This window comes from Pelodiscus sinensis, chromosome 1 (assembly GCF_052426305.1).
Source record: "Pelodiscus sinensis isolate ZL-2025 chromosome 1, ASM5242630v1, whole genome shotgun sequence".
Classification (NCBI taxonomy): domain Eukaryota; kingdom Metazoa; phylum Chordata; order Testudines; family Trionychidae; genus Pelodiscus; species Pelodiscus sinensis.
The window spans coordinates 4,453,478-4,476,981 of NC_143052.1; the positions used below are offsets into that span (position 1 = coordinate 4,453,478).

At 44.5% G+C, this 23,504-nt stretch overlaps 1 protein-coding gene across 3 annotated transcripts in view; it reads left to right on the forward strand.

Annotated features, from left to right (window-relative positions):
• The window catches only part of CALU (calumenin), a 34,039-nt gene extending 13,078 nt beyond the window's left edge, over positions 1-20,961 (forward strand). The window contains exons 2-8 of one of the 3 annotated variants that reach the window (XM_075924887.2): positions 948-1,185; positions 7,084-7,277; positions 11,750-11,916; positions 15,541-15,601; positions 16,512-16,711; positions 18,245-18,379; positions 19,363-20,961. In XM_075924887.2, coding sequence (XP_075781002.2) covers positions 965-1,185; positions 7,084-7,277; positions 11,750-11,916; positions 15,541-15,601; positions 16,512-16,711; positions 18,245-18,349 — 948 coding nt within the window. In that variant the 5' untranslated portion in view covers positions 948-964 and the 3' untranslated portion in view covers positions 18,350-18,379; positions 19,363-20,961. Of the gene's footprint in view, positions 1-947; positions 1,186-7,083; positions 7,278-7,347; positions 7,542-11,749; positions 11,917-15,540; positions 15,602-16,511; positions 16,712-18,244 lie in introns of all 3 variants that reach the window. The other 2 variants (XM_075924869.2, XM_075924878.2) reach the window with 2 other exon arrangements.
• Positions 20,962-23,504: the final 2,543 nt, after the last annotated feature.

Sequence of the window (23,504 nt, forward strand, 5' to 3'; positions counted from 1 at the left end):
CCTCCCCTTTTTGCCCTGACCCTCCTTTCTCTCTGCCACGGTAGCCCACGCTCCCTCCCATTTCCGACCCATCTCCCAGGTCCCCATGTTCTCCACTTACCTGTGGGCTTTGCTCACCTGTCCCCGTCGAACCTAGTTTAAAGCCCTCCTCACTAGGTTAGCCATTCTGTGTCCAAGTAGGGTCTTCCCCCTCCTCGAAAGGTGGACGCCATCCCTGCTTAGCAGTCCTTCCTGGAATAGCACCCCATGGTCGAGGAAGCCAAAGCCCTCCTGGCGACACCATCTTCGCAGCCAGGCATTCACCTCCAGGATGCACCTGTCTCTGCCTGGGCCCCTACCTTCCACAGGAATGATCAAAGAGAATACCACCTGCGCTCCAAACTCCTTCACCCGTACTCCCAGAGCCCTGTAGTCACTCTTGATCCGCTCAGTGTCACACCTCACAGTATCATTAGTGCCCAAATGGATGAGTAGCGTGGGGTAGTAGTCAGAGGGCCGGATAATCCTCGACAATGCCTCCGTAACATCTCGGATACGGGCCCCCGGCAGACAGCATACCTCCCGAGATGAAATGTCAGGGTGACATATGGGCGCCTCCGTCCCCCTCAGAAGAGAGTCTCCGACCACCACTACCCTACGTTTCCTATTTGCAGTGGTGGCAGCAGACCTCCCAGTCTTGAGGGTACGGGACTTCTCCTCCGGTGTAGGGGGTGATTGCTTATCTCCTGTATAAAGAAGAGCATAACGGTTTCCTAGTACCATGGCGGGAGGGTATCTGCTTGTAATCCATGGGGCAAGGCAGAACAAAATGAAAAGGTGGGAGAGAAATTCCTGGTGCCTATGCTTATATCCATCCATCTTTCATTATCAAACACAGAATGTTGAATCTGACTTAATATCTTGGGAGAGGCAAAGCCCTAAATAACTTATCTATTCATATCTCAAAGGTTCATCTTGAATCGTCATGACCAGTCAGCAGCTTCTTGTGTACTTATCCCTTTTTGCGGTCTGTGTCCTGACCAAACCCACAGACAAGAAGGACCGTATTCACCATGACCCACAACTCAGTGACAAGGTCCATGATGATGGACAGAACTTTGACTATGACCATGATGCTTTTCTTGGTGCCGATGAGGCCAAGACCTTTGACCAGCTGACACCAGAGGAGAGCAAGGAGAGACTTGGGTAAGGAATCTATAAAGTAAAAAGCTATTTGTGATAAGAACTACTTAACGTTTTTCTCATCTGGAATTTTACAAAATACATTTCCCATTCTTTGAAATGTAATCCTAAAACACAAATCGTACATATTTTGAAGAGTTTGTTTGTGGATTAGTTTGTGAAAAATAAAGTCATACTTTGGGATTATCTACAAATACTAAATTTTACATAAACAATCCTGCCACTTAGATTAGCAGAATGTACTACTTTTTACACTGGAATATGATGGAGGAAAAGTTTAAATAATTATTTTTGTTTTTATTGGAAAAAAGTCATGACTATATTGATTAGAGTTCATAAAAATATTTTCTAACAAAATTAAAATTGAGTTGCCTATTCAACTTTCATTATAGTGCAAAGAAAATTTTTACTGTTACAAATCACAAAATAATTCAAATTAGTTACAGAAAGACTAATGGAAACTTGACGAGTTTCTGATTCAAATTTACTGTGTATAGTAATTATTCAATAAAATGATTAATGTTTGAAGTTGAAATTTTACTTCCCATTTGCAAGCACATTAATTAAAGATTCTATGACATATATTTAATTTCTATGACATATATTTAATTGCGTAGATTAATTTGTAATCTATGCAAAATGACTTTACCCAGTCAACGACGGGCCTTAGTTGATCATTGATATTTCTCCTATACCAGATGACTGTTCGGTACACATGTTCTAAATTTAAAACTTGAAAATGGGGTTCAAAAATCAGTAGTAGCTCCAGTGTGGTCTGCAAACCAAACATAACTTCACAAGGCTACAGGTTGTCTGCAGCACACCTCATCTTTAATATATGGAACTGTTCCTTGTGGATTTTAAAGATCTCCTCATGCTTTATGGTCTTGCCTCTCATATCAACTTAAAATACCATGCTGGGCTTACAATATCCACGAACCTAGTGAACTACAGGTTGGTACAACAAATAAATCAAAATATATGTCTTTGTTGTTTGCTCTATTCCCTACAGTTTAAAGTAACAGATTTCTAGCAAGTTGCTGAACAAAGCTTGGCTTCTATCTTAAGGAATCACTAAAACCCACTGGAAGCTTTTGTGCTCTTTAGCCATATTAATTCTGATCTAGGAGGCAACTAATACACAAAAAACCACATCCATTGACACAAGCAAATAAAAATAGGATATTTTTCAATTAATTTTTTTTACTACTTTTACTCTAATTGGCTGCCATTGATAATGCCAGCTTCAGGATATGACCTTGAGAAGGATATGGTAAGAGCTGGGATGCAGCAATTTTTTACTATTCGATGTAACAGGGTATTCCCCTCTGTCCAAGAGTCACATAGCTGCACCTATCAGTGCTGTGGTTTATATTTGGTTTTACACTTCGAAGCATAAGCCTATCCAGTACAGAAAGCTGTGGCACTTGTGAGAGCCCTGCCTACCATGCCTCAGCACACAGCCTTACTAACTTGCCAGATACTTTAATATTAATTTTTCAGTTTTATTTAAAGGAATATATCAAGTTTAAAACTTAAATGTCTTTGTAAAGTTATTACAGCATAAATTGCATTTTGCAATTTACTTTCCACTTTGTTTTTTTTTCCCCTCAGCTTGGCAATGAAATTGGATTAATCAATTTAGCTGTTTCGTTCTCATGCTTAATTCTTGCCTCATAAATGTAAAAAGATGCACTGGAAACAGATAAGACAGAAGCATTTTGGGGAAGTGGCTCTAAGTGACAAACAAAAGCAAATGCCAATCAGCTGGCTTTGGAGACATGCTTGAGGTGGTGATTATATGGCCTATGCTTTGCACAGAGATGGAATGTTCATGCTGCAGAGATTGAGTGGGGGAAGATTGTTTTGTTTTATAAGCCGATTATGAGATTACTGCATGTTAGGTCACTTCCACTGTATTTTTCTTCTGTTGTCTGTCTCATTTCCTAAAGGAATCCTGATGGTAGGAAAATAGGTAATGTCATGCTGTACAGGTTGGACCTCCCTGGTCTAGCACCTTTGGGTCCTGGATAAGGGATTTTGTTGGACCAGGAGAGGTAATTTCTGGCCCACCTCTTGCCAGACCCACCTCCTGCTCTGCCCCCTCTCCCTAGACTTTGTCTCCTCCTCCCTCCCCCTCGGCAACCCAGCTGAGCTGTGTGCCAGCTCCCAGCCCCCCGCAGCACACCTGGGCTGTGCAACCCTTGCACTTCCACCATTGCACCAGTTCCCCACCCCCCAAAACACACTGGGACTCTCTGATCCTGGAACATCCATGGTCTTTCCAGACCATGGGTATTGCTGGACCAGAGTGTTCCCGTTTATAGAGTTGCAACCTGTATCGGCCAAAGATCCATTTGGGTGAGGTAATAGCTGCTTCTGAACCAGCTTTTTCTAATTTCCTGGGACAAACACTGTTATAATTACACTGCATTCAGTGATCCATTTTAGCCTAGTATTCTGTCCCTGACACTAATCTACTCTTCAGAGAAAGGAGTTTTTTCTTAAAAGTGGACATTTCTACAGTAGCATGTCTGTGGAGTTTTTCCTAATTTTAAAATCTACATCCCCAGCCTCAAGTGCTTGGCACAGTCATGCTCTTTAAGGCTGAGGAATAGTGGATTAGAAGGTTATTGAAGAAGGCATGAAGGGGTTGTCTCTTTGTCATGAGAAAATGATTGCCTTCTGCTTGGAATTAATATGGTGCCGCTTTATGGTGCACTCATTTCAAGGAGCAAAAGACTGCCTTAGAAATCATGCCTTAGTGTTTCACTGTACCAATGACATTTTTTTTCATGACTCCAAAGTGCTTAGCTCCCAGTATTTGAGGCAATGACATTTTTTTTTCTGAATTAGTGTTGCTCTTCATGTTGTATAGCAAGCTTTTCTAGGGCTGTCAGTTGTAAATCAAGATTGCTGTTGTTGCTTTTCTGAAGGAAGTATTCTAATGGGGAAGATCAAGATGCTCAGTTTCTAGAGCATGAGCAAGTGCAAGAGAAATGAGGAACTCAAAGCTGGTTACAGAATGCAGAAGTACGCAAGAGATCCTCTTTGCAGGTTGCATTGTTTTTCTAGCCTTTAAGTTTCATCATTGTTTTGCATTTTCATTTTGTGGTTCTGCTAAATTACTGGCTAGAAAAAACTGGCAATGAAATAGTGCAGTATTTCTCAAACTGTGCTCCACAAGACATCTCCAGGGCTCCACGAGGTTGACAGACTGGAAACATTGATAGGTACAACACATACAATCAATGGACCACTGGGGTTCCACATAAATTTTTACGCATGTAAAGGGCTCCGGAGCCCAAAAAATATGAGAACCACTGAAATAGTGAATTAGGATAAAATTTCATTCCTTTAAAAATATCAGAATGAGTATTTCAATCCACTCGTCCCTTAGATATACCATTTTTCCTAGTTTAATACAAGACGCTTTCATCACTCTTGAATCTGAACTGGTATTGTTCTTGGTCACTCATAACATACCACTAAAACTGATTTTTGTGGAAAGCTAGTTTGTGTGTGTCGTTGAAAGAGCACAACTTTTGGAGTTGAGAAGGTTCTTGTTTTGGAGATTTTCTAGCTCTGCTTTTAGCTGTTCTCTGAAGTCACTGCTTTTCTGGGGCCTTCACATTGTCAGCTGAAAAGTTCAGCCACGATTAGAGCCACATGCAACTTAACATGCAATTCTTAGGGACACTCACCAATATATGTGGAACAGGTCCTTGTACTCTGCTGGATCTGAAAGTGGAGTGTAGGCTTAAGGGGCATTTCATAAGGTGCCTGACAGGAGGCAGTGAGGGGAGTGCTGAGGTAATTGGATTCTTATGAAGTCTGTCCATTCCAGCAGGCCAGGCATTAATTGAGAAAGAAAGGAAAGTGTTAGTTGTAAAGAATCATAAAATAACTTCAGTATCACATCTTGTACTGTGATGCATTGCACGTCAATATGTGGTGAAGCTGCATTTTTCTTATGACTGTGAAGAGTTCCATGATTCATGATTTAAAAAGTATCTCTGACTTCCAATTTGAGAGTCATACCTGCAGGTAGGTGGAGATGGTATTAAATAATAGAACCAAGACTAAAGACTAAATAGCTGCCCAGGTTAAAATATATTCCACAGGGAGGCTCAGACCATGAACTAGAGCCACTGGCTTATCATGGCTCCAGGTATGGATGAACTAAAACTATTAGTTAAATGATTTTAACATAGTATTTAAAAAGTAAGAGTTTGATTAAAATATTTCAAGCATATGTCTCTGGAATTTTTTTTCTGTAAAACCATGCTTTTTTTTGTCCTGATAATACTGTGACTTAGCATATAATATCACAAACCACTAGCCCTAATGATGATATGACATCCTTAGGCAAGAAGATCAGAGCATTATGCAGCTACTGTTTTGCAGCTCTCTGCAACTCCATTCAGTGACTTAGTTCTTAGATTCCTCAAAGCTGAGTGCCTCTGACAGGAGGATTACAAAGTTATTCTAGGCTAGACCAATATTGCTGAAATTCTAGGAATCCACCAAAATGCACAACCCTGACAGCTTGATGCTCCAAAGTTTAGAGCCAAATCCCACCCCACTTGGATTGTTTGACAGCTTCATCTACAAAATGAGTCACTGATACAAAGTTTTGAGCTCGGTTAGTTTTACTTTAATTTGCAGTAAATGGAAAGACTCCTACTGTGAGCTGAATTTGACCGTTAATTAGTCTTCATAAGCTTTTGGCTAACGTTCGTATTTCCAGAAGGAATATACTCAGTGAGATGCTGAATATTGTATGAATTGAGGGGATTAAACAATGGATGCTACATTCCTACAGTTTTAAACCAGACACAGAGCAAATCTTCTAGTATGTTTTCTATTGACATTGAATGCATTGTAGTGTTTCATAAAACACTGCTGAATTGTTTATCCGTTTATGCTTCCTTGGGGAAGGAAAGTCAGTGGCTTGAAAGATGTTCATTATCAGTTGGGCTGATTCATTAGAAAGTGTTACTACAGAAGTTTAAGCATATCATATGTGTCTGTCACAGCTTTGTCAACCAGATTATTTCTAATCGAGTTGTGGTCAGCCTGGGGCCCACAGGCCAGATGCAGCCCACTGGGGCTCCAACTGCGTCCCACAGACCCCCTAGCTACTCTTCCCCCAGACACACACACTTCCACATGCCTCTCAAGCCCCAGGCCCCGGAACTTTCTTACCACCTCCACCCCCCGCCACCCAGCACTTTTGGAGACTTCAAATTGCCTGATTTGCGCTCCATCCCTGTTCCTCCCCCTCCCTCTCAGAACTGGAACACCACGAATCAGCTGATTTATGGCACTCCAAAAGTGCTGGGAGGGAGGAAGAGACATAGGAATGCAGGCCTCCTGTGCCCCAGTGCAAGAGAGGTGCAAAAAGGAGAGCCATGGGGCCACAGGTAGCACCCCAGTGGGCCACGGGTTGCTGCTGACCACTGAGGTGAAGGAGAGCCATTCATGCAGCCTAGCCTACCCACCATTCCTGATTGCCCATCCCTGTTCTAGACTAACGAAGGATGGACGATTCAGTAGTAAAAGAAATACTTTTCGTGAAGAATATAAAAACGGAATCTTAGGAATGAACAAGTCAGTATTCCAGTAGCCTGTGCATGCTGAGGTTAAACTACATATCCTCTACCTTGAATCAACAAATCAGTCTACAGCAATCGGGTAAATTACCGTCTAAAAGTGTGCAGCTGGCAAAAGTGTTTTCCACCATGGAAAAACAGCTTTTGGTAATTTGCTGGCTTACAGTTTGATATTCACTTGTTCGCTCCTGCATAAAGGTGCCATCAGTTAAAATGCGCTGCTCTGCTGAGTGGAAAGGGTCTTATTTCCCTTAACTTTTCCCGCATTTTTCTGCATTTTCTACAGAAAAATTGTAAGTAAAATAGATGAAGACAAGGACGGGTTTGTAACTGTGGAGGAACTCAAAAACTGGATTAAATTTGCACAAAAACGCTGGATTTACGAGGATGTAGAGCGCCAGTGGAAGGGGCATGACCTCAATGAGGACGGCCTCATTTCCTGGGAAGAGTATAAAAATGCCACCTACGGCTACATCTTAGGTAGGTCTTTGTTCTTGGGGTAAAAGCTTTGTGGAGCTGGCTCCTTGAAACTTGCTGTTTTGTCTTGTAGAATGATTGTAGATAAAATAGACACGGATAAGGATGGGTTTGTGACCGAGGGGGAGCTGAAAGCCTGGATTAAGAAGGCCCAGAAGAAGTACATGTATGACAATGTCGAACGCCAGTGGCAGGAGTTTGACATGAATCAAGATGGATTAATCTCCTGGGATGAGTACAGAAACGTGACATATGGCACTTACCTGGGTAAGGGGCAAGATGTCAAACCTGCAGACACCGTCTCTAATCAATAAAGCAGAAGTATGATACAACACCTGCGCTCTTGCTGCAGTGAGATTCAACTGGGTAGCAATCTTTTCCTTCGCATTAGTGAGAGAGCCATGTGAAATTGGCAAGCATGCAGAAAAATCTTAAAAGCTGAAGTATTTATGAAAATGCAGCTTTGTAACTCTGCTTTATTGATGCATTTTAATTTAAAAGCCTAATCTAAAATTCAGTCTGAGCAGTAATCTGGATGGTTTAATTCAAGGCTCCTGGGCATATCCTTTGTTTAACGTTTAGTTTAACTCTCCATTGCTTGTAATATCCCACTTGAAGCTCTAAAGCTTTTCTCTAGCAATATTTATCCACTGGCACCCTTCAGCATCTGCAGAAATATATATGTGGCTATGCAAACGCAGCCAGACTGTAGCAAGGCACTTTGTATGTTGTCTCTGTATAAAGCTTGGTGAGCTTGGCTTTTAACAAGAGCTACAACTTTGAATGAAAAAAATGGGTGTTTTATCTCCTCTTCTATTCTCTGCATACTCCCCACTTCCAGTGGGGGCCTCTCCTTTTTTTGGGTGGCAGCCCTATGAAATAGGGACTAGATCTGGTTTACCAAGAAGTAGAGGCTGGCAGCTGTGAGGAGATGATTGACAGCAGCTCTGGAGGCTTTTGAAGGGAGGAATGGGGAAGGGGACTGTTCTGTAGGGACGGGGCAGAATGAAGACTAGCAAAGGAACTTGTAACCTGCATTGCATACAGATGCGGTATGATGGAATACATTTTTCAGAGCAATGTGAGTATTTGTGGACTTTCACAGTACATTTTGAAAGCATGTCGTCATTTATGCCGCATCTTCATTGCTTTCTTCTGGCTAATTCATATCCCTCCAAGGCTGTTTGTCACTTCACTCTGCTGAGCAGTTTGAGACAAATATGAGCTTTGTGCCTTTCCCCTCCACTTAAGTAACCTGTTAAATTCAAGATAGTGTTCAGTCCAGCACCAAAGACTGATTAAGATCAAAGATCCAGTGACCTTGTAGAGCTAGAAATAAGCCTTATACCACTAACTAGAAAGTGAAAAGACTGGATTTCTGATGCAATCACAGCACTTTTCTCTGGCCCTGGGCTATCCCAAGATCGTTTGTTAAGTATAGAAAAACTATCTTGGGTCATCGTGAGGGCTTTTATGGCTTTTTCTGAAGCCCATGCAGTTGGATTGGACACCTGTCTCTGCCGGTATATTTTTTAATTGTCCTAATGAAGAAAAAGTAATGCACTCAAAATGTTTCTACTGCTTCCTTTCATAGCTACAGCGGTCTGTCTCATGTATGTGTAATAGCTTGGCTTTCCACTTCTGTATAAAAAGTCAATACTTTTCCATAATACGTTAATAAGTTCTATTTCAGCAGTCTTCTTGTCTACTGTGAAAAGCTGTTTTACCTTTGTCTGGCATGAACAAATTTGGAAATGAGGCTGGAAAATCCTATTTAATTAGTTTGCTGGTTAAATGTTAAGTTAACCAGGGCGGGCAGGGGCTGCTTCTGACCCCAAACTGAGCTGCTGGCTCCTATCCCCTCTTCTCCCTGCAGCTGCCATTTCCTGCCCTGTGTGAGGCTGCCCCTCCCCTGGGCTGCAACTTCCAGCCTCGTGTGGGGGGGGCTGCTCCTGGGCAGCCCATTAACCGTTACTTGGTTAGCATCACCTGTTAAGGGTGATGCTTACCAGATACCTGTTCACATCCCTATTGGCAATGCCTCTCTCATGTTTAATGCACAGCTGGGAAATTAACAGATCCTAATTGAGAACTTACATCTTCCATATTGCATGGGCTTGAGACATCATTCTCTTTACTTCAGCTCTTTATGGCCCTTGTTTGAGTATTTTCTTAAATTAGATTTTTGTCATCTAAATCAAATCATGCCGGTCACTTCACTGCTACATTTGAGTAGTGTGCGGTAAGCCTCTGCATGTTCCATGCTTTAGCATACATCACTAAATGCAAAGGGCATTTCTGTGTACCCAAACCATGCACGATGATACACTAAACAGACATAGCACACTTGCTTAGATTATGATCTGATGTCCTTGTTAAGGAACAAGGCCATTGGATTCTTTGCTTATGTTTAATATTGGCTCTAAATGGCACCAACTTCATGTGCTGGCACAGAACCTGCGCCAGGCCTTGCTGGTATGTCGCTCATAAACAGCAATTGTTCTTTAACAGTTGTGGATCTGCATTCTCTTCCATCTCTGGTTGGAGCTGTTAGATGTAAGGACTCTCGAGCCGGCCAGATGAAGCACTAAAGAACAACCCTGGACAGTGCTGCTGCAGTGTTAATGGTGCCACTTTAATTGACCTGAATTTTAGTACCTACATTCCCTGAATGTTTTCTACATCTGTTTCTGTTGTGGCCTTGCTCCGAGAAGTTCTAAGACACAGTGGAATTAAAGCAAGTCACTGCAGATCACCAAGTCTTGGTTTGATGTATAACTTTTTAACGCTGATTTTTTTGGAGAGTCTTAATTTTCACTTGTTTACAAGCATAGAATTTTTTGTGCCAACCTGTGCAGGTATTTTACTAAAGCACCAGTGTAGCATGGCATGAGGACACAGAAAAACAAACAAAAAACAAGCTAGCTTATTTGCTTCCTTTAATTTGCCTTTAATTAAAGCACATGGTTATTACAGATGTGTTTCTTCAAGCAGTCAACCTTGTATTTTAAATTGCACTTCAAAGGGATTTCCTCCTTATACTTCTCCATGTAACAATTAGCTTGTGGCTGGTGACCTCACAACTTGAATTGAAGGTGCCATTTGCTGCAGTCGCAACAGATGGGATCTGAACCAGCCCATTGTAAAGCTTGAGACCGTAGTGTTTCTGCTTCATTTAGCCACCAGCCTGTCACAACTGGATGTGCATTCACTGGCTCAAACTTCCTTGTACTGCTTTACTTTTAACATTTGCCTAATATCAGAGTTTTAAAGTGTCCTTCTTTAAATTAATGTTTCATGTTCACAAGGTGGTAACCACATTCTGAACTAAATAAACTCTAAATTGGGCTTTTGTTAGCCTAGGATATGATTATTACTCTGTGGACAAAGGAGCACCTGTGTGGTGTTGCTATTTTAGTAATTAAATACTTTTTCCTCAAGTATTCACTGTTAATTAAAATACAGTGCTACAAACATGGGCCCATAAATAGTTGTATAATTTTTATATTAAATTACTGAAGTCTACTTAAATTTAATCACGCTAATAGACCCTTAGAACTAGAGATGTTAGTGTGTAGTTATTTACTCTATTAACCAATAAGCCTGGGCTTATCATTTAATACTTACGACTACACACAGTCCCCCCCCTCCCCCTTGCTGCCTCTCGCAGAGCTGCCTGCTTCCTCTCCCTCCCCCTCCCTGCCTCCCACACAAGCAGCAGTGATGGGGGAGCACCAGTTCCCATGGAGGGTCTCCCCCCTGCCTCCCCACTGCGCTGCTGCCTCTGATAGAGAGGCACCAGCATGGGCAAGGAAGGGAGCTGGTACACGCAGGAAGCAACTTTCAAGCAGGCTCCCCACGCTTATCAGCTTCTGTGGATCTGCCTGCTCCCCATGTGTAAACGTGTAACCACTTAAATCCAGTAGTAATTTAATATAAAAATATTACATAATATAAACATTCTAATATAAAAATGTACATTTACACAAATACACGTTAGTTAACATCCCTACCCAAAACTTATGGGGGACCAAGGAGGGAGGAACATCTCAGTATCTAGATTTAGGCTGTCAGCAGTGTTGCTGCATTTCAGTGGGGAAGTATTATCCCATTACATGTTCAACTCCAGGAGTAGGAAAAATCTCTCACCTTTAACACAGAGCACACAGCCCATGAGCTATCAGAATGCAATGTTTATCCTGATCAAAGTGGCCTCCTCTGAGAAGCCATCTTCAGGATGCCCCTCTGTTAAAATGTAGAATCAATGGAGATCTTTTCCATTTCATGCAAAATCTGAGCCCTAATGAGTTTTCACTGTAACCCTTGGATATACAATGCTTGGGCTTTTCTGACACAAGCCTTGTGAAGTCCCTAGTCAAGAGCAGAAGGAACATTTGACATGCAACAGTGGTGCAATTGTTTCATGAATGAGCTTTGGAGTCTAAAATGGGTATAACTTATCTTTTTCTGCCCAGATGACCCAGACCCTGATGATGGGTTCAACTACAAGCAGATGATGGTGAGGGATGAACGAAGGTTTAAAATGGCTGACAAGGATGGAGACTTGATTGCTACCAAGGAAGAATTCACTGCCTTTCTACATCCAGAAGAATATGACTATATGAAAGATATAGTAGTACAGGTTGGTGCCATTTAGAAGGCAGATTGAGATAACCTGAGGCCTTAAGGGGTTAGGGAGGAAGTAAAATAAAGAGTTTTTATACTTGTTATCTCAAACTAGTAACAATCTAGGACCTCCCAGTAACCAGTGTTCTCACAGGAGCAGGCAGTTGGATGAAGCAGTGTCAAGTATTAGGTTTACTTACTAGTGGGCACAGCTTTTTGCAAGGTTTCATTTTTTTATGCTAAAGTTTTGTTGTTTTTATACACTATTCCAAATGTTTATAAAAACCTTTTCTGGGCCCTCCTCCCTGTAGGCAGCAGTTCCAGGCAAGGCAGCAACCAGTCCTGTGATGGGTAGAGTTGCAAACTTGATGAGTGCTCTAAGAAGTCATCAGGGAAAAGCATTGTTGGGCTTCGCAAGAGCTAAGAGAAGAAAAGATGCTTCTGGTCACTAAAATGCTGAGTAGCTCCTCTTCTCTTCACCAGTGGTAGCATACAGCACCCATTGCTGTAGGACAGTGGTTCCCAACCACCCATGGACTGTGGCACTCTGCCAGGCTATGCCCCCAGCCATATGGTATGACTGGAGCGGGGCCACGCTGAGGCTGCCCTTGTCCCTTCCAGGGCAGCCTCACTATGGCCCCAGTTCTAGCTCTGTGGCAGCCACATAGCCTGGATGGCAGGGCTGCATGGTGGAGCAGGGCTGCTCCGGAGCCGGAGCTTGCTTCGAGAGCCCTGGCAGGACAGTTGGGGCTGAGCAGGGGCCACCACTACTCAGGCGGCTGGGGTGGGGTAAGAGGACAAGGCAGGAGAAGCCCTCCGAGCCAGCATCAGCGCTCCGCCGCTTTCAGCCCCGCCTCTCCCTGGCTGGGTCCCCCTTTTCATTCCCTCTGTTTAGTGACAGATGGTAGAACAAGAAGCAATGGTCTCAAGTTGTGGTGGGAGAGGTCCATGTTGGATATTAGGAAAATCTATTTCACTAGGAGGGTGGTGAAGCACTGGAATGGGTAACCTAGGGAAGTAGTGGAGCCTCCATCCCTGTGTTTAAGTCTCAGCTTGACAAAGCCCTGTCTGGGTTGATTTAGTTGGGATTGGTCCTGCCTAGAGCAGGGGGCTGGACTTGATGACCTTCTGAGGTCTCTTCCAGTTCTATGATTCCTCTTGGCCACAGCCCCCCTTCTCCTGCCCTACCTGCTGAACCCCTTTGCCTCTCTCAAAAAATTAGTGAAAACCAGAGCTATTCTGCAAAGCATGCCATCTGTTTAACAATGTCTGATTTTGATCTTCCCAGCCACGCAATGACGTGTTGTGTGCATACAGATGCAATGTAAAATAGCATGCAGCAGCTTAAAATTAATTACCATCATGAATATGCAAATAATTTCAGTGCAGGTCCACCAAAAGTTTTTGAACAAGTTTGCCAGTCCACGATATAAAAAGGTTGGGAACCACTGCTGTAGGAGATGGACTTCTGTTCCACTTTCAGGGCACATTTAAACTCCTTTCTCAATCTGTCCTCTTGTGCTGGGCACCAGAGTAGACTCTCTCTACACATCTGCATCTGGTGCCTACTTTGGAGGTTTTTCCATGTTGCGGTTGTTGCTTTTTGAAGTAAAGATTTCTCAGTTAATCCTTCTAGAAATATAGTAGGTACTTAAATAGCATTCCCTTAAGTTTAGTGTTTGATGCTGTATAATTCCTGGTGGGGATTTTTTCCTTTGGCAAAAAAGTAGTATTTGTGTGCTTGGCAGCACAGAGTTGAGAAGGCGTTAAACTGAACGTAATCTGTCTCAGCAAATCACTTTCTCTTGCTTCAGTAGGCAAATCTAACCCCAAATCAAATTGTACCTCTGTTACAGTTAGAAAAACTGAACCTTGACTAGTATCGAAATATAGCCATTGTGATCATTTAGGCTGACCCCCATAACAAAGCCACAGAACTGTGCCAAAGTAATTCCAAAATAGGGTATTTTCTAAAATCCCTAAAAAAAAATCTCTAAAAAAACAGTCTTGGTTTTAAAATTGTGATAGAGAATCCACTATGACTCTCGGTCAATTATTCCAATTGTTGATGATCTCATTAGAAATATACAGGCAGTCCCCGAGTTACGCGGATCCGACTTATGTCGGATCCGCAGTTACGAACGGGGCCCTCCCTCTCCCTGGTCTCCAGCAGACCAGAGAGAGGAAGCAAAGTGGCGGAACACGCGGACAGCAGACCAGGGGGACGGGGAGCAGAGCAGAGCAAAGCCGCGGAGCACGCGGCCAGCTGACAGCCCAGACGGGTCTGGGCTGTCCGCGTGTTCCGCCACTTTGCTCCCCATCCCCCTGGTCTGCAGACCAGGGGGACGGGGAGCAAAGCAGAGCAAAGCCACAGAGCCCGAGGGCAGCAGGATAGCCACGGCGCGTCTGGGCTGTCCCGCTGCCCCCGTTCTCCGCGGCTTTGCTCCTGACGCCTGTGGTACAGCAGCTGGGGCGCTGCCGGTTGGTCCCGTAGCGCCGCTCTGGGCGCCACTGGACCAACCCAGCAGCACCCCAGCTGCTCTGCCCCAGGTGTCCCCAAGTCAGCCGCTGCTGAAACTGACCAGTGGCTGACTACAGGAAGCCCCTGCCCCGGGCTTCCTGGAATCAGCTGCTGATCAGTTTCAGCAGCAGCTGACTTGGGGATGCCTGGGGTTCTTAAGTTGAATCTGTATGTAAGTCAGAACTGGCCTCCAGATTCAGCCGCTGTTGAAACTGATCAGTTTCAGCAGCGGCTGAATCTGGACGCCAGTTCCGACTTACATACAGATTCAACTTAAGAACAAACCTACAGTCCCTATCTTGTACGTAACCCGGGGACTGCCTGTATACCTTATTTACTATCTGAATTTTTGTAGTTTCAGCTTCCAACCATGGTAATGTGTTAGACTTTTGTCTGCTAGATTGGAAAGCTCTTTATTAAATATTTGTTCCTCGTGTAGGTACTTATAGAATAGACTGATCAAGTTACCTCTTAACCTTCTGCTTAAGCTAAATAGGTGCAGTGATTGAGTTCTCTTAGTCTAATAATACAGGGGATAACTCAACAACAGGTTGAACCCCCCAAATCCAGGACTCTCTGGTCTGGCAACTTCTGTGGTCTGGAAGGACCGTGGATGTTGCTGGACCAGAGAGCCCTGGAGGTAAGGAACACAAGCCAGCCCGGAGTCCTGCGGTGCGTGGGGAGTCCAACCCCGGGAAACCTCATCAGCAGCTGGAAGGAATCCCCAGCTGCAGCTGTGAACACTGGCAGCAGCAAGGGAGCTGGGAATCCCGGTGGCAGCAGGCCTAGCAGGTGCAGGGGGGAATCCCCGGCCCTGGGTACCCTGCAGCAGGTCAGCAGCTGCCCAAGGAGGCTGACCCCGGGAGCCCCAGCATGGGGCCAGCAGCAGGCAGGGAGCTCAGGCTCCAGGGACCCCCCCACAGCCAAGAGAGCAACCTTGACTTCCCTGATCCAACAAACTCCTTAATTCGGGATCACTCTGGTCCTAAATCTGCCAGAACAGGGAGGTCCAGCCTGTACTAGTAAATACATTTCCTTCCTCTCTGAGTGGTACAGGGCCATAAAAAGACCTCTTTTGTCCATGAACTTTGAGGCTAAACTAGTTCTTTTTTTAAATAGGAAACAATGGAAGATATTGACAAGAACAGAGATGGCTTCATTGATTTGGAAGAATACATAGGTAAGCAACTTGCTCCATTGCCTGTTTTTTCTCTTTGGGTCTTTTCATCTTTGTAAAAAGATACTCCCAAATGATATTGCAGTCTCTTGTGAATAGTATTTGTGCCAAAACAGCCCTGTTCTTCAATCTTTTCTTTCTTACCTACTCTCTGGAGTTCTTCTCATGGGTCTCTTTCCTCCTTAACTTTGAAATGGAGTTTTATTTTTTTTTTGGTCTTGTCAGTCTTTACTGGATAACTCCAAGTTAACTGCATACATAAAATGATGCGTATAATTTGCTTGGGAATAACTGGACAGAATGCCAATATGATCACAGAACCCTAGGTAAAGGGAAACATCTGCTCTAAATCTATCGACTACTCTTAATGTAGGATGAGCCTTGCCAATTGCAGAACAGCACTGCTGCTTCTCTTGGCAGTAGTAGCAGAGCAGCTGTTATTTTAGCTCTTACTTCTTTAAATGGAAAGCTTTGGCATTGGACAAGTGTGGTGTTAAATGTGTCTGACTCTAAAATATATGCCAGTATAGACCATCTAAACATTTCTCGAAGCATATTTAAAGTAACCTTTTTAAACCTAAATGTCTGGCCTAATCTCGCTAAAGTAATGAGATCCAAACTGTGGCCACTCTGATGTTAACCCGTGGGTGGAAAATCTGCAGCCCCTTAGATCTGTGGCCCCTCTCCTATGTAAAATAGAGGGTGCACCCTGCAGCAAAAGGGATGTAGTACTGCATGCTGGGCTCAGCACTTTCCGTTGGTGCTGTATCTGTATTGAAGATGAGGATGACTGCTGCAGTTTCTCCCTTTGACTTCGATGTAGCCACCTTGCTTTACACTTGGCTTACATAGTCCTAAGTGGAACAAAGAAGGGACGTTCCTGCATCAGCATCTGTCTTGTGCTCTTGTTCAGGGGATATGTACAGTCATGACGGGGATGCTGATGAGCCAGAGTGGGTGAAGACCGAGCGGGAGCAGTTTGTGGAGTTTAGAGACAAGAATCGAGATGGGAAGATGGACAAGGAGGAGACGAAAGATTGGATACTCCCTTCGGACTACGACCATGCTGAGGCAGAGGCGCGACACCTTGTCTATGAGTCTGATCAGAACAAGGTGAGAAGAGCTTGGTCCCCGTCAGTATCTTGTTCTGTGCAGGATGGAGGCTTCCAAAGCCACTGCAGAATTGTCTGTGAGGATCTCTTTATACTCATGGCAAGAAGCCGGCGTTACTGGGAGCATCACCACTGATGCTCCATCAGTAGTCATTTTGGGGCCTACCTCAGGAAACTTAATAGCTGTGGAGCTCTTCTTTCCTGAAGCTAGCACTGATGGTTTAAAAAGGTTGGTAAGTGCTCTCCTCACTGAGTAATGTGATTAAGTTTCCTTCTGGCCTGGGGAGGAACCCATATCTCTGCCATAATGGATAGGGATGGGCCCTTCCTCCCCAAAATACCAAGGATGAAAACCTGTAATGGTCTCTACGGTTGTCTCCATGTGACCAAGAGGATAGGAATATGTCATGGCTGCTATGTGAATCTGAGCTCTCGGAATTGTGCGGGAAATTGGGGCCCTATTGGTGTCCGCTCCCTGCCATGTGACCGTGGGGAATACTGCAGAGAGGATTCAGCCAGACTCCAGCTGGTAGGAGCAGACTAGGAAAACTGGGCCCTTCAGCCATTTTGAGAACTCTCTACAGCTGACAGGACTTTCTGCCCTGCACTGATTGTTTGATCCAACCCTCTCCCACCCCCATCTTCTTTCTTCACATTTTCCCCTCTTTTGTCCTTTTCCTTTCCTTCCCATTTAGCTGATCCCCTCATAAAGAAACCCTACCCCAATCCCCCATAACACACAACACAGCCATGACATTTACCACCAACACATTTTACATTGTTCACTCTGCTTGTGTAGTCTACCCTGCCCCCACCCTGTCTCTGTCTAGTGTGTGTAGGGGCTAGGACAGTCCCCCCGCTGTGTGTGTTAAGGACTAGTCTTATAAATGCTTATCAGATAGTTGAGTCGACTAGTCAATTCCTCCCCTCCTCACCCCCTGCTGCCTCTATCAGAGGCAGAAAAGTGGAGGGAAGAGGGGGTACTTCAAAGTGGCAGTGCCATTGGGGAAATGCTGCAGGAACCGGGGGTCAGCTGGGGAAATCCCCAGCTGATCCCAGGTTCCAGTGCAGCATTTGCACAGAGCCCGGGGTCAGCTGGGGAGTCCTCAGCTGATCCCAGGTTCTGGGGAAATGCTGCGCGGAGCTGGAGATCAGCTGGGGAAATGCCATAGAGGGGATCAGCTGGGGAGTCCCCAGCTGACCCCCGGCTGCGCGTGGCATTTCAAAGTGGCAGTGCAGCATGGAGCCCGGGGTTAGCAGGGGACTCTGAGTCCCCCGCTGACCCCAGGCTCCATGAGGATGCTTCCGCTTTGAAATCTACTAGAGCCCCAGTGGGGGCTCTTGTGCATTTCAAAGGAGGAATGTGGACGTGCCTATTGAGTAGTCGATAGAAATTCGACTAGTAAATTACTCGATATTTAACATCCTTAGTGTGTGTCCAGCAGCTAGCTCAGTGGGGACTGGATGTTTCGCTGCTCTTTAGCTACTAGCATAATAAAGTTGATGAACCTTAATTTATTTTTTTAAATTTTAGGATGGCAAACTCACCAAGGAGGAGATTGTTGACAAGTATGACCTGTTCGTGGGTAGCCAAGCCACAGACTTCGGTGAAGCCTTAGTACGACACGATGAATTTTAAGACCTGTACAGAGAAACCTGTTTCTTAAAAGTAATTTATTTTTTACAGTTTCTGGATTTAACATGAGAAACGTTTTCGCTACTGAGACTGTTATTTCAGGCTGTGAGGTGAAAAATCCTATCCTGTCCTCTTTCCCTTTCCCAAAGGGTCAGGGACATGGTGTTCTGCAAAGTGACTCTGTAATTATAACACTTGTGGGGTTTTGATTTACGTCTAACAAGTTCTGTTTATTTTTGTATTTGGGTTCCGTGTGAAATGAAGAACGCAGATCCTGAAAAGTTAGCTGCAGAGCAATGCTAGATCCTCAGTGCCTGCCCCGTCCCCCTTTAATGTTGCATAGCTGAAGCTACCGAATTTTTTACAAGCCAGAGAACAAGAAGGCCAAGGAACAAAGTTTATATAATGTTTGTTTAGACTGGGGCATGCGAATTCCGCCGGGGGGCCACAGTGGCAGCTTGCTCAGAGCCTCAGGGCAACGCACAGGCTGCCACAGCTGAGCATGGTGCAGCCATCTTCAGTATTGAATTGATTCTCCCCAGATGCAATGCTGTATCTTGTCCCTGCTAGCCAAGACCATGGCATGCTGGGGGCTGCACCATAGAGTGTGGGGGTTGCGTAACTGCAGACTGCCTTCCCACCATCCCTGCTGTTGACGCTATAGAAATTGGCTTTGCAAACCCCCTGCAAATAGACACAGCGGTTTAAGGCAGCAGCAAGATACGCTCGGCCTTGCCCTCCTGCAGAGCATTCCTTTGCTGTTCTTGGAGCTCCAGTAATTGGAAGTCATGCAGCAAGTGTGATCTGGCACGTTCCATCCAGAAACGTGACGTGGGGCTGCTGACATCCTCAACCTGAGCTTTGTGTTTGCCCCCAGGGTCTTTGTAAATGCGAATTACTTGTGCATGACTCTCTCCTGAATCCATCTGGCTCCCCGACACCTAGTTAATCAAAGCCATGTGACCCTACTGGATGAGGCAAGGCTCTGAGATGATATGACTCTCTATGTTATACAGGGAAGTCAGCCAGGAAAAGGGAGCAACCCGAAGTTGGGAAGGAGAAAGTGGGTGAGTGCAGCTTGCTCCATGGGCTTGAGGGATGGAAATGGGAGGGGTTACCTTCTTCAGTAAGCCCATTAGACTTCTGCAAATCCCACATCATTGAAGTGCCTTTACCTCTTCAAACAAAAATGAACCATTTCTGGGTTGTCTGTTTGGGAGCCTCAAGGTGAAATGCGCCAAAAGAGGGTAACTCGCCCAGCAGCAAGGCTACAGCAAACCAGAGAATTGAAATTAACCCTTGTGCATCCCGCTCCTGCGCAGGGGTTAAGCAGCAGTATTAGTAGAAACCTTTGCAGCAGTGTTCTTACCTTCTTGCGGATTTTTAACCATGTGCTGCCTGTTTTACCAGGGATTTTCTTACCTCAGAAGGCAAACCACTTACTTTGTTGTATCCTGAGGTATTTCCTGATGCTTTTTTCTTTAACCAGGGAGATCTGCTGTTAGAGAGCCAAAGGGGGGCGTGATAAGAGATGTCTTCTCTATCTTAACATTGGGGACTCTTCCTTGGAGTTTCCATTTGCACTTGGCTGGTCCCTTGTATTTCTCATGTTTGGGGGGTTGAAATTAATCTAAACGCAATCACTGTGTTTGCAAACATAGGTCATTTTCTTCACTGTATTGCCCTGTAAACACTAATGCCAGCCTCTTCTGGCCCCTTAACAGTAATAAACATGAGCCTCTTTTGTTTAAATCGGTTTGTTTCAAGGGTTAAAGGCTTGAAACATTAAATATATGTATTCCTATTATTTCATGTAACTTTCTACAAATAACACTTTTGATATAACTTGAGACAATGAATCAAATCATAATCAAGACTGTATATGAGATTTGTATGGCATACCTTCCTTTGGTGTTCAGCCCTGAAGAATGGATGTTCTCACCCTTGGATGTGCTTTGTGGTTTGGTAAAAAGCCAGGAAGAATCATATTCTAATAAACAAAACTTACACATAGCAAAGGAATCTGGCGGGGATGAAGGCCGGGTAATGCAGCAGTGATAGGGCTCACTGGCTGAAGGCCTTTGCCTCCCATTTATGGTGACCCATACTGCTTTTGCATCTCACGTTTAAAATGAATTCCATTTCCTCCTGGCCACCTTTTGTCCCATCACAAACCTCCATGTGGTCTTGACATGGTTGGATGTTCTTGCGGGTGAGGCTCAGGGCTTTGAAAAGGGCTGGTGTGGTTCAGAGTCCCAGTTGATGCATTGACAGAGCTGTGGCGCGGAAGTGTCAGCATTAGTGACCGGTGCAGATACTTTATAAACACTAAAATGCTTTCACCAGTAAAGTAAAACCTAATCCATATGGTCAGCATCAGGAGAGGCTTGGCCACATTCAGTGCTCTACAGAGCACGTCCATTTAATCTCAGCGTGTTGCCACTTCTACTGTATGGTATCAAAGCAAACATAAAGCTGGTGAAAAACAGATTGCACACCCCAAGGTGTCTGTTCCTATGAATGCTAATCCTCTAATTTTTTTTGTAGTGTGTAAACAGATTTTTATAATGTATGTCAGACATGTAACTCTGTCTCAATAAAACTGTTTACATTCACTGTGGCTGTGAATGTGTCTTGTGTTATCACTCGGCCACAGAGATGAGGAGTGAGATATTGGCTGTATTTGGAGGTTGAAAGGGGGGCTTCATATAGAGGGGGCCATTCAGCACCCTGGGATGTTACTGGTTTAATACTGCAAGGGGAGAGGGAGTGAGTTTGTTGCAGAGAACAGCCCAAAACTGGAGCCCCAGAGTCTGGTGACTGGCAGACCCCACTCAGAGGACACAACCAGTTCCGTCCAGACGACAGACAACGGGCTGCAGAGGGGAGACCTCAGTGTCAGCCCAGCTTGTTCCAGCGAGGGGAGAACATTGGACAGAGGAGGAGGGAGGGGCCTAGGCAACCCTTTCAACTGGAGAGAGGACAATGGATGGGGAAAGGCTGTTGGGGGATAGTGGAGGCTCTGTTGGAAGACGGTGTGTCTGTTCTGGACAGAGAGCAGAGGAGGCGGAGCCTACCAGGCTGCAGGGGAGACTCAGACATGAGGGGCTGTGAGGTGCCAGGCCTACAGGCCCTTTGCTGTGTTCAAAGCTCAATAAACCCTTCTGTTTTGTGATGGCTGAGAGGTGTATTGGTCTGGAGAACAGGGCTGCACTATCTGGCTGGATAACCATACTCAGAGAGTAGTTATTAATGGTTCACAATCCTGCTGGAAGGGCATAACAAGTGGGTCTGCAAGGGTCTGTTTTGGGACCGGCTGTCTTCAATATCTTCATCAACAATTTAGATATTGGTATAGAAAGTACGCTTAGTAAGTTTGCAGATGATACCAAGCTGGGAGGGGTTGCGACTAATCTGCAGGATAGGGTCATAATTCAAAATGACCTAGACAAATTGGAGAAATGGTCTGAGGTAAACAGGATGAAGTTTAAGAAAGACAAATGCAAAGTGCTCCACTTAGGAAGGAACAATGTTTCACACATACAGAATGGGAAGAGACCGTCTAGGAAGGAGTACGGCAGAAAGGGATCTAGGGGTCATAGTGGACCACAAGTTGAATAAGAGTCAGCAGTGTGATGCTGTTGCAAAAAAAGCAAACATGATTCTGGGATGCATTAACAGGTGTGTTGTGAGCAAGACACGAGAAGTCACTCTTCCGCTCTACTCTGCGCTGGTTAGGCCTCGGAGTATTGTGTCCAGTTCTGGGCACCGCATTTCAAGAAAGATGTGGAGAAATTGGAGAAGGGCAACAAGAATGATTAAAGGTCTAGAAAACATGGCCTATGAGAGAAGGCTGAAAGAATTGGGGTTGTTTAGTTTAGAAAAGAGAAGACTGAGGGGGGACATGATAGCCATGTTCAGGTATCTAAAAGGGTGTCATAAGGAGGAGGGAGAAAACTTGTTCATCTTGGCCTCTGAGGATAGAACAAGAAGCAATGGGCTTAAACTGCAGCAAGGGAGGTTCAGGTTGGACATTAGGAAAACGTTCCTAACTGTCAGGGTGGTTAAACGCTGGAATAAATTGCCCAGGGAGGTTGTGGAATCCCCATCTCTGGAGATATTTAAGAGCAGGCTAGATAAATGTGTCTCAGGGATGGTCTAGACAGTATTTGGTCCTTCCATGGGGGCAGGGGACTGGATTCGATGACTCTCGAGGTCCCTTCCAGTCCTATAGTGATAGAAATGTAGCCGTGTTAGTCTGGTGTAGCTAAAACAAAATACAGGACTATGTAGCACTTTAAAGACTAACAAGATGGTTTATTACAGGGGTCTCCAAACTTTTCAGCCCGAGGGCCGCATTAACTATCAAACAGCAGTTCGGGGGCCGACTACACACTTGAGGTCCAAATAAAAAACAATCAAAACATGGATGTTGTTTTTAATTATTTATTTAATATTATTTTATTCAGTTATTATTTAATAACACATTGATACACTACACATGAACACCTGTATTAGTGTGAATGGTGAAATTGTTTCCTGGATGCCAAAATAATAGACATTTCTGGCTTTAGATTTGTCCCTAACATCAACAGTGACCTGAGATTATCATCGGACAAGTTTGTTCTCAAATTGTTCTTCACGTATTTAATTCTTGAAAATGTTTGTTCACACAGATATGTTGTTCCAAAGATTGAAAGGTACCTTGATGCAAAAGTTTTGACATTAGGAAAGTCTTCCTTGGGCAAAAATTGGTAAAAACCCACCAGTCCTATTTTGAACTTGCCCCTAAGGAGGTCATTTGCTTGCAACTCAATGACTTCCAGCTGCAGTTCATCTGGGCAACTGGCCACATCTGCTTCAAATGGGTTTTGAAACAATCTCACTTCTTCTGCCTTTGAATCCAAGTCAGAAAACCGCTGCTGAAACTGCAGCTGGAGGTCTTTGATGATCTCGCATACAAATGACGTGGGGAACTCAGCTGTTGTTTCAGCCATGAAGACCTTGCACTGCTGAAATTTCTGTAATTTTTTTTCCGTAGACAAAAAGGTCTCCACAGGCCGGATGAGAGGGCCTCGTGGGCCGCATCCGGCCCGCGGGCCGTAGTTTGGAGACCCCTGGTTTATTAGATGATGAGCTTTCGTGGGCCAGACCCACT